This window comes from Fringilla coelebs (genome assembly GCF_963513975.1).
Source record: "Fringilla coelebs genome assembly, chromosome: 1".
NCBI classification, from domain to species: domain Eukaryota; kingdom Metazoa; phylum Chordata; class Aves; order Passeriformes; family Fringillidae; genus Fringilla; species Fringilla coelebs.
In genome coordinates, this window is record NC_140028.1 from 37,518,171 (window position 1) to 37,538,379 (window position 20,209).

The following is a 20,209-nucleotide window of genomic DNA, read 5'->3' on the forward strand; positions in this document are numbered from 1 at the left end:
GAGAATTCCACTGGGCTCATTGTCAAGCATATACCCTTTATATATATTTATACTTACTCTCAGACAAAAATTCTGTACTGATTAAACTGAACAAAAGAAGAAAAAAAAAAGCAGAAAAAAAAAAGAGACTTGTGGAAGAGACTTGTGGAAGAACTTCAATTTTATTTCTTTGTGCCATTCACTTCTGTAAGGGATATTTTTCCAGCTGAAACTAGCCATTGTATTAAGAAGAAAATTTTCCTTTTTCCTTTTATTTTACTGTACTACTGGCATTCACCAGGTGGAAGGGGTTCACTGCTGCCTCTGCTTGAACCTACCGTTATAAAGAGCCTATATGTAAAAGAATGACTTTCAGCAACTTTAATGAGAGCTGTAGGGCATTCAGCAACTTGTAAGAACAAATCCCAAATCACCACAGCATTAAAAAATCCATCTGAGTTGAGATTACATGCAAGATAGGGCTGTGTTTCAAGAAAGACAAGATGATAAGGAAGTATAGTAAAAAGTAAAAGGTCTAAAATAAAATCTTTTACTACCATTTCATTACCAGGGTCTTAAGCACTCTGTATGTTCCTGAGATCAGAGTACAGTGATAATGCCTCCTACCACTGTCCTTTACAGACCTACCAAAGGCACAGATCCACAGCAAGACACAAAGATTTCACTGGTCACACATAGAAGAAAAAAACTACAGCCCATGACACAGTAAAACCTGTCATAGTGCTGCTGGCACAGCTGTGCCAAGGAATTGCAAGTCTCACTCAGCGTAGGAGTGTCTGATCCAAAACCTGCTGGCATACCCTTCAGGAAGGTATGCACTAACTGCTCATGAGAGATGAGAAGAAAACTGTTTCATCTTGGACAAAACTGAGCTGCTTCAAGATTCAAAGTGAGACACTTTCCATTTGCTGACCGAATTTTGTTTTCAAGACAAACTGTACTAAATAAAAAGCAGTAAGAAATGTTCTTTCTGACCAATAAAAAAGATGACTTTTACACAAAACCAATGCAATTAACGTTATTTTTCACTTTAATTTAATGTCAGTTATAAAGCTTAAAAAGATATCATGTCTAGTATGAGCTAAGACAGTGGTGCAAACTTCATTGTACTATCCTGCTAGCACCCTTCATAAGCTGACCTGAAGAAAACATTGACAAAACCATCATTTTTGTCTTCATGCCCACCAACCTTCACTCTTCATGTACAACATAAAAGGTGGAAATTAGGACCATTCTCTATATTAAGATGACATTTTTATACTGAGGCTATAGCAAAACCAGTATCACTTAATATAAACATTTCATAATATCATTTGCCCTCATCTAACCTGCAGTGAATTTCAAAATTGACCTAGAGGGGAAAAACTCTGTATCATGTTATCGGTTTCCTGAACCCCACAGTCACTTATTACTGCTCCTTTGTATTAGTCATCTAGAACCAAAAATATGCAGTTCATTTCCCTGTACAGACAGAAATAACAGGCTTTTTGCCCCAAAACAACTGCTTAGCAATTAATTACAAGACTGACTGAATGAAATATATTTTGCTTCAGTATTAATGAGTTCGAAAGATCTAACTACATTGTATCACAGCATTGTTACTTATGAAATAATAAATCTCAAGGCAATCACAGGTACTTCTCATTTACTTAAACACCAAAGTTTGACGCTAATAGATATAACAGAATACTAGAATTGTTATTGCCATATTAAGCCTATTTCCACTGCATTATAAACATAACAAATTAAGAAACTAATTATTTAAAAATAACTCAAATTACTGTGTATTTTAAATACCCTCTGTCATGGTTTGAGAGGAAGTGAGTTTTTTGGGATGCTGTGGTCAAACCAATAGGTGCTCAGATTTGAATATTGGCACCTGGTGTGGCCACTGAGGACATGGATACCCCTCTGAGAACACAGGGGGTTAAAAGCAGAGAACTCCCGGGGGAAAACTCTCTTGGTTCAGGTCTGTGAAAGAGCTTGGACCTCCCCTGCCCGGCTCCGAGCTGGGCAGGGGAGGGGAAGCCCTGCGGTAATGTAGGGCAGGGCAGCAGTGAGAGTTCTGGACAGGCAGAGCCTGAGACTTTTAACCGTTTTTTGGATGATGGGAACCTTACAAATGCTGATTCTCCTGGACTTGAATGAGAAGAGAGATATAGATGAGATAACAGGAAATGAGCAAGTGTGATGAAAGTCCGTGCAAGTGAAAGATGTCAGAAGAGTTGAGAAGAATCCTAGGTGGGAGGAGATGATGGAGTGGCCTTTGGCTGGACTTTTCTTGTATGGCCATGGACAGAACCATTTTTCCTGTGACACAGAGACTGCATTTAGGGGGAGGCAATGGCTCAGAGCCAAGAGAGTGCAGTGATGTGATGTGAAGGAGTGGTGAGAACAGAGACAACGGGTGAGGAGGGTGGTGGTAATGCCCTCCAGGAAGAAGAAGATCTCTGTTCTCGGGACCCCTCAGCCCCAGGGGGTGAAGTTTGGGGGGGGCAGGTGTCCCAAAGGTGAGAGACTGTACTCTTTTTGGAACTAAGCAAGGCACCATTAAAAGAAAACCCTAGAAGCAGCTCTGGTCCATGCGCAGTGGTGAGAGCACTAGGCATGGAAGGAAGATGTCACAATGGCAGATGATCTCTGGGCAGCACCACGTGTGACATGGAAACACAAGACGTTTCAACTGTGTTTCCAGGAGAAGCCTATGGTACAAGAAGGATTCCTCTCTCCTTGATGAACTGAGAATTGATTATCTAAAAGATGGTGATAGATTGAGAGTTGATGATCTGAAAGGCAGATGTATTAGAAATTTGGCTGGGGGGAGAGGAAGAATGTGATATGTAAAGTTTTCATTTCCAAGTTCTGTGTGTTTCTCTTTATATATAGCTATAAGTTAATAAAGTTTTTCCCTTCTTATTCCTAAACTGGAGCCTGCTTTGCTCTATTTCTGATCACATCTCACAGCAGATACCAAGAAAGAAGTGTTTTCATGGGGGCACCAATGAATTTTCATTGCGCCAGGCTCAAACCATGACACCCTCCTAACAGAGAATTGAAGAACTTTGCTCCTTATGCTCTGGTAAGATCATATAATCACAGGATAACCTAAGTTGCAAGAAGTCTTTAAAGGTCATCTGGTAAAACCTTTATTCATAGCAGGGCCAATTTTGACAGGAGATGAGCTTCAGTTAGATTAGGTTTTTGAGAGCTGTGATTAGCTCAATTTGAATTTATTCAAGGATGGAGTTTCCAAAACTTCTTTGAAAAACATGATCCAATAATCCCACTATGACATTTTTTCTAGTATTCAATCAGAATTTCCCCCATGTTGCATCCTGGATCCTTTGCCTCTCGGCTTCACCGAGCACATCCAAGAAGTGATCGTCTTAGCAGGTATGGAACACTTTAATTTACTCCAGTTCTAATCAAGTGAAGTACAAAACCTCCATTCACCTTTCTTGTACAACATCAGGGCCAATGATTGATGTGACTGGTTTGACTCTCTCTTTGGTCATCTAATCAATTAAATTCATATCATAGAGGGGCCAAAATGCAACACTTTTACCTGAAAAATTAAGGCATTGTGATTTTATGACTTATTTGTAAATTTACCAAATTGTTCCTGAAACTAAAAAAGCCTCTTTGTACCTATAAGATCGAAGTCAGATACAGATTGAAGATACAAGCTAAGATTAACTAGTCTTACAAGGTTTTATTTCAGATCCAAACCTCACAAAATTGGCAATATTTAAACACCACCTAAACAACTACAAGTGCAATCAATCCCAAAAGATCTCCAAAAATAAGCCTACGAAGTATTCAAGTTCTGCAAGTCCTACCCAAATTCCATTTAGATCCAACAATACTATCCTGAATTCCAATGACTTTCCAAACCACAATATTTGTTTCTTAGTCACAAGAATGAGGTCTAGGTAGAATGTAGCAGCTCTTGAAAGAGAAGCAGATCAGCAGCATAAATAAAAGTTCTTACGGTAACTATTTACAAAACCTTTTGGTCTTACAGACAGGAAGAGTGGCTATATAATTCACAATTTTCAGTGTACTAATTGTCATTATTATCATTGAAATCTTAACTCCTTCACTTGATCACTATAAATATATTTGTTAAATATTTATATTACAATTAACTGTCCCTCAGCCATAGAGCAACCAGGAATTGTAGAAAAATAACCTGCTGTGGCGGATGGAGTCTAAAACTAAGCAAGAGCTGCATGATTCTTTTCACTAATTTAGCCGGTTGAGAAATTTCAGAGGGCTCTGAAAGTTCATGTTTCCTCAAGTTTTGAATTTCTAACTCTGGAACACTGCCCAGAGGAAGTCTTACAAGCAGCTTCTACAGGAGGGGATTTCACTTCTGAAGCTGAATTTCTGGTGCATGGAGAGGTTAAATCCTTCAGTGTTGATGAACTCAGAATGTGTGTTTTGCAACAGATAACTCCCAACAATTTTGAAAAATAAAACAAAGACACAAAGTGGAAAATAGTGTTAGTTTTTACTCTCTTGCTCCTGATGAGAGAGATCATAAAACGCATATAATACCATATATTTTTTGGATTGCAAATATTTAACTCAAGTAGTTCTACTGGATGCAGTGCATTACTTCCACCACATTACAAGTGTATCAGCCTCTTAGGTATAGCCACCAGCAATGGTTACATGTTTTGGGAATGTCATATGAGTCATCAGACATTGTATATGCGGAGTCATCAGCTGTTATAACAGAAAGTGCAACATCCTGCAACCCCAAGCTTTCTCCATCCTTGCTAGTACAATAGGCACTCCCTCAACTTCCTCCTCTTTTATCAGTGGACAGATGCTTCATCTCCAGATCAATGGGCTGGTGATTCTTTTATCAACATAAAAAGTGGAGCAATTTATTGGTTCAAAGATTTTACTCTCTCAAATTTAGCAATTCCCTTGAATCCCTGAGCTGTTAACTGAATAACTGGTATCTATCTGTTCTAACATACAAGCATCAAGAGTCAAAGTCATAAAATTAGAGTACCCAGCTCTATAAAGTATTTAAAAATGAGATGAAAATCTATGCATGATACATACATATATCACTTCCCCACACAACTGCTGAAATTCTGTGATGTCCAGCAACAAATGATGAAACAGTATTCTAATTTCTGTTCATTCTAATGGATACAGTCTCATCTCCAAATGTAAGGATTTACACACATCAATATAATTAATGTTAATGGCAACCATAAATATAAATCTTCTGAATATTGAAAGGGATTAGGCTGTTAAAATGACCAACTGCACTTCCCAAACAAACACTAGTCAAAACATTAGTACATAGAAGTCGTTTCCACTGGAATAATTTTCCACGTGGCCTGCTGACACTTTCATTATTTGGAAAATAACAAGTTAAGTAGGGAACAGCCTATTTTACACTAGCTATACACTTCTAAATCAGCACCTGCAGAATTAACACAGTGCAGAGGAGCCCCAGGACAAACACATGAAATGAGACCATCAAAGTCATGAAGGGACTTAGTCACACTTTCCATCAACCATCCCTTCACTACTTTGAAAATCCCATTCACCATCCCTGTATTTAGAGTTCTTTGTGTTTGTTTATCCATATACTTTTACATCCCAAAAACTTCCACTTATTGTAAGTGTTGTAACAACATTAGCCTGCAAAGGTAGTTCCTCAGAAACACATTTTCAAACCAGCATGAAGGTTTTCACTGTGTGACATTTATTAACACCAATTGGATTCACACAGCTAAATCTTGCTGCAATTCATTGTCAATTTACCCCTCCCAGAATTTAATATTTTTTGAATTTGTTTTATTTGCCAAACATTTTCATCTTTCAGTATTTTATGGCATGGTGTCTGCAATAGCACAGGCACAATCTCTGCCATCTGGTTTAATTTTCTGATACAGACAAGGCCAATGTCTCAGACTTCTAGTGGCATCAGTAAGAATTATGGCTCTAATCCAATGGATTCATATATCCTTATGATATATTTTCCCAATGTATACACAGCTCCTAATAATCCTAATGACATATTTATGCACAAAAAGGTACACACACGCTTCACTGGTCTTTGCTCAGACACCTTTGGCAATGGCGTATGACAACGCTTCAGTCAGGAAGGGCAAAACAGCTAAAGATCAAGGAGGAGTGGTGGGGCAAGATACAGTTCTCCTTACACAAAATTTCCTTGGTTTTCAGAAGCAGAACCCACCTGAATGGGTACAATAAAACCCTGAAAGTGACTAAGAGCTTTTCCAGAACTTGTGCCACCTGCAATTCCATCTCCATGATTTCTTTCCATTATTTTTTTCTATATTACACATAATGATATGTATTCCCATTTACAAATGAAGTAATTATTAAAAGATAGAAGACTATTTACAGACTCTCCTTAGGATTACTGAATGAAACATTTAAATGTGTTCATTATAAAGAGGTAAAAGGTGTCAGCCAAAAACCTCCACTTTCATGGATTAAAGCATAACTGAAAATCGCTATTATTGCCATTTTTTGTCAAAAATCCCTGACAAACAGCAGTGAAAGTTACAAGCAAATCTTCTTGCAGTTAACACACTTAATGGGTTAACATTAGAGAAATGGTATTTTATTCACAGTGATGCAGTAACAGTTTTCCTCTTCACTGTTGTCACGACTGTTTATATGTTGCTGAGATAAAGAAGGCAAAGTTAGAGAAGACTGAAGTTTTAAAGAATGAAGAAACTGTGCCTTAAGGACACTGAACAGTGCACTCTTCTTTAGAACAAGACGCAATCTTGTTTATGAACATGTCTCCAGGGATTTGGCTTTTTTACTTTCCATCTTACACAGAAGAGAATCTACATAGTACACACACGCTGTGAAAGGTGGTGCCAACTGTATTTCATTAGATAGTCCTTTCTCAGGTAATATCTAAAGGTTAATCCAAAGGCTAAGCCTGAACTGTTGCCCTTCTCAGACATGACTGGAGCACAACTAACAAAAACAACTTCTTTTAAAATATGTGCCCATATGTTTCCTTTATAAAGTTTTTCCTCAAGTCATCAGTACTTCTGTAATTCTACAAGTTAGCACTACAAGTGCTTGGATTTTACAAGATTTAATTTAAATTTTGTCTACAATCACCCCCCCATAAGTGGATGCAAAGTGGATGTAAAATAAATCTCAATGAGAGTAATGTCCAGGGATGCAGTTTTGCTGCATATTTTTTATATTCTTCCCGTCTAAGATATTAGAAAAAGATTTAACTCTGTGCGGTGTTAACTTCTACGTATATAAACTGAACACTACCACAACTGAGATCATGGACAGCATCTGAGCTTTAAGTTCATGTGTTGTGGTTCAGGAATGATACTCCCCAACTTAGTTTTCCCACTGATACTTCCCAGATCATGCTGCCACTCTCTCCTCCCTCAACCCCCTCTTCCTTCCCCCTACCGGTGCCTAGAGAGGAGAATTAGAGGCACAAAAGGCAAAGATCATGGGTTGAGAGAAGAACTATTTACTGGAAAGGCAATGAGATAAGAAAAGGAACAGCAACAACAACAATATTGATAACAAAAGCATGCTAAAGAGATAGAAAATGCTTGCCTCAGCCCCACCAGACCCCAGCCATGCAAGCAAGCTCCCCCTGCCTTGGAACCAGGGCGACCCCACCGCTCTCTCCAGCTTGGGACTGGTGCCACACTACCCCACACTACCCCATTCTCCCTGGAAGAGAGTGCTTTTCCTCCACCCCTGGCGACGATGTGAGGTAGTAGAGGATAACCTCCAGGTCCTAGCTATGTCCCCTTCAGGCTACTGCAAAAAAAACTTAATCCCATCTTGGTTGAATCCAGGACATAATACCTACTAGATTACTTCTTGAATATAAAGAAAGGCATCTATTTTTAAATGAAAATAAATAAAAATTACAGCATTTTGCCATACAGACATTTATCAGCACCTGAAAGACGTAGATATTACAGTGGAACATCACTATGAAACATGTAAGAACAGCAGAAAAAACTATGCATTGAAGTAATTTTTGAAAGTTGTTAAATCATCTGATAGGTCTTTCACAAAACACGACTCTTTTCCTGAAAGACTTTTTATGCATTTCTCTACAGATTATGGTGGCCATTCACACTTTACTTCAATTTTTATAGACTCCCAGTAATTCCACAGAATAGTAAATACAGTTATTACAATCCTCATAAGTGGCAAAGAGATATATTTGAAGAAATAGGGTTTGTTTCCCCTCCCACATGCATGATGTAAATCAGGAGCAATTCTGCTGCAGTCGTTAGCAGAAAACTGATACAAAACAAGAAATAAAAAAATAACAGCAATGTATACACAGCAATGTATACAGAACACTTTCCTTACACTAAGTACAAATCATATGCCTCCTCTGTTTCTGGGCAAGGTTCTGCCATTGAGTTACTCATACCACGCTAAGTCCATCACTCTATTCACATGTGAATAAGGTCCAGGCTTACACTGGAAACAATGGAGACACACCAGTTTACACAGGCTAAGAAGCTGGCACAAAGCCTTGAAAACGAAAGGGGATTTTCAAATAAATGCAATATGTACAGTTACTTCTGGAGTATTACCTCTGAAACAGAAGCGATTTCAAAGTGCTGTAAGAGAAAAATAGAAAGATCGCAAAGGATTACAAATACAAACAAACAACTCCCCCCCATCCCCCGACACACACTAAATGCATCCCACTTTTCTTGTTTACAGACACACACAGACAAGGAACTCCACTCATTTTAAGAGAGATCATGTGGCAAAATGATGACACTGAGTCACTAGAAAAGGGAAAAATCTTTTAAAACACTCTTGGGACCAGGGACTACCGTTAAGGGCAGAGCATTATTTTATCATCCTGCTAATGAGCCAGATGAAGGATTATTGTTGTTTGGCGGTGATTTATCTCAACAACTCTTTTCTCTAAAATAAACATGCCAACTCCACTAAACAAAGAGAAGAAGAGGCACCGTTCTGTTGTTTCAAACCCACGGTGAGGAATACTTAAGCCGAGGAAAGGAACACCAAGAAAAGTCACGGGAGAGGATCGACACACGTCGCTTTTACACAGGTTAAGAAAAATAGAAAAAGAAAGAGGCGGCGAACCCGGTCACCGCATCTTCCCACGGCGCCGAGAGCGCCCAGCAGTGCCCGGCCCCACCGCCGACCCGCGGGCGCTGACCGGGGGCACCGTCAGCCTCATTCTTCTTTGGGCAGACGGGGAGAGCCCCTGCCCGGAACCAGCGGGGACTGACACCTTCTCGAAGCGACACCAGGGCGGGGGAGCCGCTCTCCCTCAGACAGGGAGCGCTGACAGCCGCCCGGGCTGGGGCGCCGCGGCCCCGCGGCACACGCCTCAGGTCGCCGGCCCTCTCCGTGCCCCAGCCGCGGGGCCGCTCCGGTCCCACGCCGCGTCGCACCGCGAAACTTACGGGTCGGGGCGCGGAACGGGCGCGCCGTCGGGGCGGCGGGCGCGGACAGCTCCGCGGCCGGGCCAGCGCCGCTCCGCGCCCCCGGCGGCCGTGCCCGGGGCGGGGGAGACGGCGCCCGTCCCTGCCCACCCCCGCGAAGGCGAAGCGTGCCCCGGCACTCACCAGCTGCAGCGAGCAGAGGAAGATCAGCGTGCAGCGCCCCGTGCAGCAGCCCATGGTGGCAGCCGGAGAGCCGCCGCTGCTGCTCCGCTTCTTCCCTCCCGCACTGGCGCGGCCCCGGAGGCGAGCCTGGGGCTCACCGCATCCGGACGGAGCGGCCGGGCGTGCGTGTATCCCCCGCCTCCCGCTGCCTCGCTCCTTTGTGGAGGGGCTTCTCTTCGGCGGCGGGAAGTAGCGCGCGGAGGTCGGCGCGGCCCCAGGGCGGGGAGCCGGCGGCAGCGGAGGGCTCTGCCCGGGTCTGGCTCTGGGGAAGGGGCAGCGGCCGGGGGTGGGCGTTCGCGGACCGGGGCGGGGTGGGCAGAGGGAACGCGGGTGGGGAGGCGGGGGGCGCGGGTGGGCGTGCGAGGGAGGGCGGGAGCTGTGCGAGGTGTGAACGGGAGAGGAGCGGGGGCGGCGGCGGGCTTTTCTCAGGCGCCGTGCCGGGGGTCCCCGGGCGGGCAGTTTGCAGGGATTTTGGAGGCTCCGAGAGCAGGCTGTGCTTGAGGGGAACTTGGCGGAAGGGGAGGGGGGCTGTGCGGGCAGTTCGGCGTGGGCCGCTTGTTGCGAGCGCCCGGGGAAAGTTCAAGGGACTCGGGCGGCCGAGGCGGGCAGGGGCGGGGAGCGGCGGCCGCCGAGAGGCGGGGCGGGCCCGGAGCAGCCCGGCGGGCCCGGAGCAGCCCGGGGGCGGTCGCTGGCCATTGTTCGCCGCCCACGCTGTGCCACGGTCGGAGCGGGCTCCGAGGGCAGGGGAAGCAGCCAGGAGCCCGGTCCTCAGGGAGTCCCTCTGGCAGCGGCTGGGTGCCCTCTGCCAGCGGTGCCGGGCGGTTCCCAGTGAGCCTGTCCCCGTCCCTCTGGCAGCGGCTGGGTGCCCTCTGCCAGCGGTGCCGGGCGGTTCCCAGTGAGCCTGTCCCCGTCCCGCCGCCCCAGCCGCGGACGGCGAGTGTCTCGGGCTGTTCCGTCCCCTCCTTGTCCGCGCACCAGCCGTGCTGGGGGAAGGGGTTTCCCTTCCTGGCAGCGCCATTGTGCCAGGAGAGCCCGCCAGCTCCTGCTGCCCCTCGCGGGTGGGAACTGGGAATGGGCTCCGGGGACAGGGCTCCGGCAGTCAGCGCTCCTGGCAATGGTAAATCGCAGAGTGGTTTAGGTTGGAAAAGATCTAAGATGATCAAGTCCAAGCGTTAATTCAGCACCGCCAAGTCCACAGCGTACAAAGAGACGGATGAACAAACAGTGCTCTCCAGGGGCCTCTCCGGGGGCAGTTGGGAGAAACCGGATCGGTGGAGATACTGCGGTCCCTACATCTTTACGCGTTCTTTGGTCGTAGACAAGTAATCTTCTGGGGCGGGATAATAAATCCGAATATACACCCCGGCTCTTAAAAATACGGCGTGGGGATGATGTGTGCATGAAGTGTTGGCTACTGTTTTTTTTCTCCTCTTCAACAAAGTATAGATAAATTAGATTAATTTTTTACGGGCATGAAGGCACGTTCCACTTACTAGACAGCACTTTCCTACAACCTGTTACCAGCTGCTGTTCCACCATACAGAGACTTCTGCCACAAAACACTGAAGCTTGCCCTGTGGGGGGGGACCAAATCACAAACCCAAAGCCTAAACACAAAACTAAAACCCTGTCTTCTACAAGGCATTTTAGTGAGTTACCTGATTACTGTGTCTGTGAAATACACAGTATTGTATCCCCCAACTACATACAGATCTTCATCTGTATATTAAATAGTAGTGACAGTAATCAAATAACTACAAGGCTACTCTAAAACAGTATTGTGTCAGATTAGATTTGGAAAGCTGCGGTTTTCTACCCTTTTCTTGTACCCTTTTAAGTAGGAAAACATTAAGACAGTTTTAAATACCAAAATGAAGGAGCAAAAGGAAGACAAGTAAGAAGCAGATTCTCCTCATCCAGGATGTGTATTTGACTACGTATGTATTTGAGGAGCACAAAATACAACCCACATTCTATGTATGGCTCTTAAGACAAAATTCTACCTGGGGCTGAAGTTTATTAAAGTTACATGTTCTGAGAACATATATATTTGGAAAGATGAATACCTGAAGATATGAAAGTAAACTGAAAATATGATAGTTACCAAAAATACAGTTCCAGGCTCTGTGAGCTGGTAAATTTTATGGATAACTGGTTTTCTATAGAGAAGACTTAGAGGAAGCATCATCTTTCTGGCCTTCACTGAAGTATTTAGCAGATTACAAAATCTTTTTAGTTAAACCAAATAATATGGAGATTAATAATAAGAATGGCAGGATGGGTAAGGAACCAGATCAATGAAATGCCAAGAGCTAGTGCTGAAGAGATTTTACTTGTGCTCACCATAATCAGGCCCTGCTTTTACATCAATGGCAGGAAGTTTATAACTTTCCTCTATTTCTCCCCAAGAACAGTGCTCTTCTGAGAAGCAGCTAAATCTTATGGAATTAGGGGTGGGGAACACAACAGTTTTGGCTGCAATCAAGTTAATTTTCTTCACAGTAGCTACTATGTCACTGTGTTCTGGATTTGCACTGATACAGGGTTGATAATTCAGGGATGTTTTAGTCACCTCAGAGCAGGGTTCACTGACCCTCAAGGCCTTTTTGTTCTCACCCCTCACCACCAACAAGGGGGCTGGGGGTGCACAAGGAGTTGTGAGGGGACACAGCTGGGACAGCTGACCCCAGCTGACCACAGTTATATTTCCTACGATATAACATCATGCTCAGCATGTAGTGCTAGGGGAAAAAGGAAGAGGGGGACATTAGGGGTGATACCATTTTTCTTCTTCACAAGTTACCGTTACACATGACAAGGCTCAGCTTTCCTGGGGATGGCTCAACACCTGTCTGCCCATGGGAAATAGTCAATGACTTCCTTGTCTTGCTTTGCTTGTATGCATGACTTTTGCTTTCACTATTAAGCTGTGTTCCTCTCAGCGCATGAGTGTTCTCTCTTTTACTCTCTCAATCTCTCCCCTCACATCAGGGGGAAGAGTGAGTACCTGCATGAAGCTGCGTTTTCAGTTGAGGTTAAATCATGACAAATGAGAGTAAGTTTCTTAGAGGTTTATGAATCTCTAATAATTTTCTCTTTGTTTTCCCATGTTCCTGAAGCATTTAGTTATTTATGTCCTCTAGCTAGTCAAAATTTATCCCCCACCCGCCCAAAAAAGGATAGTTGTGATAAGAATTATCCCTGAGTATAAGGTTTCACAAATTAAAAAAATACACAACAGAATGCTGTTGAGCATGACTTCCACAGGAGCTCAAGGAACTACAATGATAAAATAACCTTGCACTGTAGCTGAAACACTGTACAATAGGAGAAGTACAGGAGAAAGAACCTGGATCAGAAGAAGGCTAAAAATGAATTATGGTTATGAGAAAGCATAAGATTTCTAGAACATATCAGAGAGCAATATAAGAATAAAATCATGTACAAAGCCAATAGGAAGAACTGTATTTTACAGATTTTTCTACTCACAAATTGGGCATAGAAGCTGATAGTCAACCATAGAAAATAATTTCCAGCTTTATAATGAAGTCAGCCCTAATTCAGCACCATGCATGCCAAGTAGGTGAAAAAACGGCGTAAGTTCTAAAGAGCCCTGTGGACTCTCTTAATGCCCAACAAGATGTGCTGGGCATGGATGCAAATTCAGTGCTCTTGAAAAGAAAGCATGTCCTCAAAAGCTTTATGATATGTGTATGTACACATGGCCATACCCTCACATAAGTATATGATTTCCTATGCGAAAGATGTAACTGTCGGACATCAAAACTTGTGTTTCCTATCTGATTGCATTCAAAGCAGAAAACCAAGGTTGTTCACTTTCATAGAAATACAGCATCACAGATAGCAATAAGGGACATTGCAAGTATGTCATAGAGACTTGTAATTCCTATAGGTTTATGCCTTGTTAGGTTATAATCTCCAGAATAAAAGATTGGAAAATTTTCAGGTTGAAGAACTAAAACCATCAGTAAAAGATCTTATATCAAGAGGACAAAGTGAAATTCATAATATTTGACTGTCCTTGTAGCTCTTTAATGGCATATACTATTTGTCTAATGAGCATTTATTTATCTGTCTGTCCTGGAGATCTCCTCAGCCTGCAAATTATCCTGTCATGGACCTGGCCTTAAGGAGATGCATTTTGTTGACTCTGCCCATTGAACTAAAGTAATAATTGCAGTTGACAGCAGAAACACTTCCTTCATAGTTTGACTTTTCCATTCTTCATCATGAATATTAGTTAGAGGAAATTAGTGATGAAAATAAGTTACAGTGTCAAAGGATAATCCTAATCCTGGAGAGATTTGTGTACTTAATTTTTAACACCAAGCATAGCCATCTATGCTGTGCAGAGATTAGGCAAATACATTTAGGGTCTGCTGAATCAGAATTTAAGAGCAGATTCTTGTGGCCTCAGATTTCACCTTTCACTATGGCATTTGATTCAGAAAGACTGAGATTCAGAAGCCTTGTAATTGCTTTTTAAGCTTTCCCAGAATGAGGGAGGATACAGGGATCCAAACACACCTCGATAAAGCTATCAACAGGTCACACTTCAGGCAGACTTACAGTTATGATAGCTTAGAAAAACATTCCACTGTGTATTCCCCAGAAGCTTTGAAATACTTCCAGCAAACTAGAAACCCTATGAAATTTAATATAGCTTTAAAGACAAATGAGGGTTTTAAGATATTATCAGTGTTTTTAGTAAATCCTATTTTCAATTTATCCTTCTGAAAGTAGATACACAATATAATGATCTAATTTTTCATTTCGATGTTAACACCTGCTGCTAGGAAACTGCATTCTTCATTAAAATGCAAGTACTTTATGGAATGAAAATATATGTTCATTGTGAATGGCTTTTTTTTTTATTTTAAAAAAGTGTTTTAAATGATCAGGGTCAGTGTAGGGAACCATGGTGAGGCACAGCCTCTTGGTGTCCAGGCAGGTCCATGGGGAAAGGAATGGGGACTGGTCAGTGTCAGAGACACAAGACACAAGGCATCAGTCCAGGCTGGGCTTGTGCCTGGGGAGGCAGAGCTGTGGGGAGCTGTAGATCAGCCCTGCTGCTGAGGCAATGCTGGGTCAGGGACTGATGACCCTTTTGGGGCTCATATGGGGTCCTGGGCTGTGGGCAGGACTGGGGGAGCCCAGGGGGTGGGCAGGATCAGGCAGTACTGGTGGTACCTCTCGGACCCTGACGGTATGAAAGCAGCTTTAAAAACATGAGTGTTTTAAGCCCCTATAACTCCTTCTGGTTTGTCAGTGATTGACTTCAGCTCAGCTTTGGGTTTGCTTTCTTCTGTCTTTAGCTCTTCTTACCTTTTTTTAATTCTCTTTCGGTTTTGGTACAATGCATAATGCATGTCCCCACAGCTAGGAACAGAAAAACTGGAATAAAGCACAAGTTCTTTGCAACTGTCTCCCATATTAATTGCAGGAACCAAAAAGCTGGTAAATGATACAGATCTAAATTCAAACCCTATAGATATATAAATATAAAGATATAAATGTTCCTGTCCCTTCAGTCTCCATGACAGGACTTGAGGAAATGGCATGAAGCTGAGTCAGAGGAGGTTTAGGTTGGATATCTGTGTGAAAAGATTTTGCACACAGATGGAGGGTGAGTAATGGAAAGGCTCCCCAGAAATGGTCACAGCACCAAGCCTAACAGAGTTCAAGAACTGTCTGGACAATCACTCAGGTGTGACACTTGGGGCGTCTTATGTAGGGCCAGGATTGGGACTTAAAGATCCTGATACTATAAGGCTTTCTCTTTGCAGATCAGTATCAATTTTGAACCATTCCTTGTACATAAATATTGGTACAAGCCTCAATTTTAATATGGAAAAACTTGACAAGAAAGCTGACATACATATTTATATAGAAAAGTCCTTCAAAATACAAAGCTGAATTTATAGCATCTGAAATGGAGTATAGAATGGATTGTTTTTTCTTTGCTCACTGAGGCGTTTGCATTAGACTTGAAAAGATGGCACCATAAAGATACCAGCTGTGTTATTCACAACCGAGGATTTTAGATGCTAGGTTGGTCTGAAATACTTGTGACATTTGCTGCACTCAGGCTCAGCTTTTGTGGCCTGGTGAATGAGATTTTGGATCTGGGGATCAGTGATAAACCACCACAGGTCACAGCAGAGGTTTTGCCACAGTGGGAAATGTGGGCAGTACTTCCTGGATCTGTTCTGTATCTGTTCAGAACTCCCACTAAAGTCAGTAGGGTTTTGGGAAGCAATGAACACATTGCTAAGGCCTAAATAGGGCTGGGAAGGTAAGCTGAGAGGTTGTTCCATGCAATTGTTCTAAAGTTTCTGTTGTCAGCAGCATTTTTCTCTGAGTAATTCACACTCATTTCCCATCTATTTTCAGGCATTAAATGTCAACTTTCAATAAGAAAGGCAAAGCTGACTTGCCCACTTCATTCTAAATAACAAAATTTACCTGAATTACAGTTATTATATTTGTAGTTAAAAAACCCTTCTTTTGTTATGATTATGAAGCAGAAATATTTTGCCTTAAGTTTTTTTTTTACATAAAGTGCAAGGCTGTTATTTGAACCAAGCCTCTGTTCAGCATCCATCTGAGGAGATACACTAGGGGAATTTTGGTTCAGGAAAACTGTACATTGGCTGACTGTCAATGGAAAAGGGACTGGAAAAGGTAATCTGTTTTAAGACTTCTTGGAAGCTTGGAATACGTGGTAGGGCTTGGGTCAGACCTTGCTCTGGTGAGGTGGTTCCCTGCCCCCCATATCCCCCCACCCACACAGGGTCTATCAATCATGGCTCACTGGAGGCAGCCCCAGTTTTGCCCAACCCAGTCCATGAAGGGCTGAGAGACTGAAGTCTCTCCTGGAAGGAAAGCCCAAGATGGGCCAAAAAGGTTTAAGAAGGGTCACTACAAGGCAAGGACATTGTCCTTTAACTCTGCCTTCATCTTGGAGTTTCACATTGCTGGAAGCAAGGAGTTGGTAGCTATATGCCTGTTTTTCTTTCTCTGTCATCTTCCTTCTTTCTTCTTCTTCCTCTGTCATCTCACAGAATGTAACATCAAGTGGTTTTTTAGGTTTTCTATGTTCACTGGGGTAAGTCTATGCTGTGATAAGTGATGTTATTGTAGTATTTACTCCTTTGCCAATGTTCTTTAACTATCTATAGTTTGCCAGTAAGCTTTGGTGTATTTTTACCTCAAGAATATTGGGTTGGAATTTTTTCCTTTGCATCTACCCGAAGCAAAAGAACCTTGGTTTAGCCCTAAGTTTGAGTGACTAGGGTGCAACACTGATGAAATTTTTAACCCTCTGGAGCCAGCTGTATTCCTCAAAAGAAGAGTTAATGACCTGCATACCCATCTGATGCAAATTTCTCTGACTCCATTACTGCCAAGTGAAATGCAGTGAAAGACCCAAGCAGAAGATATGGCTGCATAAAGCTGCCTTACCATTACACAATCAATAGTCAGGGTAAACAACTCATGTCTTTTTGTGGAAAGCCATCAGACTAGGTACTGGTGACAATGAATTCCTGCGTACATGGCTTAATTGTTGTTTTTTTTCTAGAAGTCTTTTCCGCTATGTTAATTTTTTTCCTTTCAGTGAGCTCATAGTACAAACAATAACTTTCTAGGATGTAATTGTCTCTCCTTTCAGTTCTTCATCAGAACAAATTTCTGTTTGTTAAATCAGCCTGATTTACTAATTAACATCTAGATCTTATGTACACACTATGCACACACACAATAATACCACAATTATATTATATTCGCTTTTTAAGGACTCATCTAATTTTACTCTATACATAATCCTTGAATATTAGATTTGCATAAGGTAATTTAAAATAGACAGGGCAAACTAGAAGTATATAATTATGTGTAGCTCTGAAATAAATAAATTTTTAGTTTTCAATTTCCCTGAGTTCATAATTTAGTCCCTGAATATCTGAATTAATAATAAAATGATAGTATTCCCTGTCATACATGTACCTACATAGAATTTACAGACAGGGTCTCCCTTGTTATTCTTAGTGGATTACCTATGGGGTGAGTAAAGCTTGATCCTTCCCTAGAAGCTGGAGGAACGGGAGAAGCTGAGAGGCACTCTTCACTCTAGTCTGTTAAACAACTAAAGAGACTTTGTTGTATAAGATTTCTACTGCTTCCAATGTGCAGAACTTAGGCTCCTAAACTTGGTTCTCTACATTGTATTGAAATGTGATGCTTGTAATAACCTTAAGCCTACAACAAAATTGTCTACCTATCTTTCAAAGTGAACCTTTTCTTCAGACTCACTGTTTGTCTGAGCCCAGCATATGAAATTACTTTTAGAGATTTTAACAATTCTTCACAGAGAGTTCATAATGATGGATTTGTATGATAATGATCTATAAGGCACAAGGAGGTAAATACGCTCCTTCTTGGTTTTATCTATCAATTTTCTATACATTGCAGATATATTTCTGTGTAACCTACTTGTTCTGTTGTAGACTTTGAATTGCCAGTACATAAGCACACTTTTCGATGTCCATACATACTGGCAATACATGTTACCACTTAGGATGATGATTTTACCATCTTTGCTAATATTTGTTAGTTGTATGAGGGCACCTCCAGGAGTCAAGTGTTTACACAGGAAACTTAGTTTGCATAAAGAAAAATAAACTGAGTCTTCTCCATGACAAAGTAAAGCTGTAAAGTGTGTGAGGATAACAATAGCACTTTGGTTGAATGGAAGCTGAAGCAGTTCCAGAATTCAATAGCACACACTCTGACTGTTAAATGTAATCATGTATCTATACACTGATCAAGAAGGTAGTGCTGATGAATTTTTAGCTTGGATGACCAATACTGTCTGAGAAGCTGGGTACTACTTAATTATTTTAACACACGTAATGTAGTCTCACAGTTTTGCGTTCATTTGACATTTGTTAAAGTTACAGCCCTATGCTTAAAGTTAAATACGTTGTTGGAACTTTTTACTACTTCATCAAGCTCTGCACTTGCTTTTAAAGAGCTCTTAAAGGAAAGAAACCTGCAGTCCCAGGATTCAAAGAAGGATGTGGGAAGCAGTATTATGATAATGACTCTATGCTGGGAATTAGAAGGACTCCAGCCAACAAAGGAATGAGATTCTAGAACAACTTTCCCAAAGCCATTTGGAGAAACAAATTAAGCCAATGAGTTTTTAGATTGAGTTGACAAATTAATGAAGGGAAGTGGATGACACATAGATACTTGCTATACCAAGACCCTATAGAATACCAGGAAGTGCCTTTGAATTATAGAAAGCTGTCAAAAATTCTAACACAAAGACAGCACTAGTAGCAAAGGGAAGGAAATGTGTCAGAGAGAGAGAGCCATCATGACAGCCCGGATACTTTACAAAGAGTCTGGACAGCATGGATGCCCCTAGGCAACAGATCCTGCCCTAAGTTAAGCAATCCTCCAGGATGTTCAAAAGAAAATGAAGGCAATGTTGAGAAATTTACTTGAATCATCCCCTGAACAAATAGCAAACTATGACTGGCTCATATTTGAGAAAAACGGCTAGAGTGAGCAGCTCAGGAGCAGTGCATAAACTCTAATACAGCTGCATAAAGAACTAGCTGAATAACTCTGAGTAATAGGACAGCACATAAAAATCACACTGTTTGCAGATAAATTTCAATAGGAAAAAGCAAAGAATACAAGGTTACATTCTCTGAATAAATGCTTTACTGCAAATACTTTCCCCAGCTCTAATGAGGAGAGTTTGTTCTAGCAGAAGAGAGAATAGGGCTGTGATGATAGATGATCATTTACTCATTTAAAGCTGCAAGGATATTCTCTTCCATACCTGATTTTTATCCATTGCTAAATGAAAAGGACATCCTTAAGTCATTTAATATTACATAAAATGTGAAGTCCAAACAAATCAAGCAGATCTTCAATCAACACTCAGGGAAGACATGGCCACACAACAGTGGCAGGAGCAACCTCTTCAGCCCTGGGCATCAGAAGAGGGAGTGGTGCAATCCCCCCTTTCCCTGCCCCCATTGCCGCTGCAGCTGCAGCTCAACTTAAGCCCTGAAGAGTAATTCCAATTTGACAGCTTGCATGGGTGTGAATATATTTAAGTAAAAAGAAACCCTGCCAACTTTAGATGAATTAAACAACTGTGACACACACTGGGCCAGATTCTCTAATGCACCACAACAAATTTACAACTGTGACTGTTAACTGGAGTCCCAGTTAATTTTTAATACTGTAGTTAACAAAGCTGTATACAGATGCAGTGATTGCTATAGAGGTTAGAATGTTTCAGTGTTTCTGTTTGAGACTGCCATTTGCAGTGGATTTTCATATCACATTTTAAAAATGGTAATCTGGATTGAGGGCGATATTTGCATGTCTAGTATCAGAGTCTGCTATTTATCCTTTCAAAAGTTTCCTGATATGTTGTGATACACACATACAACACTTCTAGGCAGAGACTATGTTCCACTGACTAATCTCTCTTTGGCTCT

The 20,209-nt window shown here is 41.9% G+C and overlaps 1 protein-coding gene across 1 annotated transcript in view; it reads right to left on the reverse strand.

Annotated features, from left to right (window-relative positions):
• The window catches only part of NKAIN3 (sodium/potassium transporting ATPase interacting 3), a gene marked incomplete at both ends in the record, with an annotated part of 308,984 nt that extends 299,304 nt beyond the window's left edge, over positions 1–9,680 (reverse strand). The window contains one exon of the mRNA XM_084202196.1: positions 9,627–9,680. Within this exon, the coding sequence (XP_084058322.1) occupies positions 9,627–9,680 (54 nt within the window). The remainder of the gene's footprint in view (positions 1–9,626) is intronic.
• Positions 9,681–20,209: the final 10,529 nt, after the last annotated feature.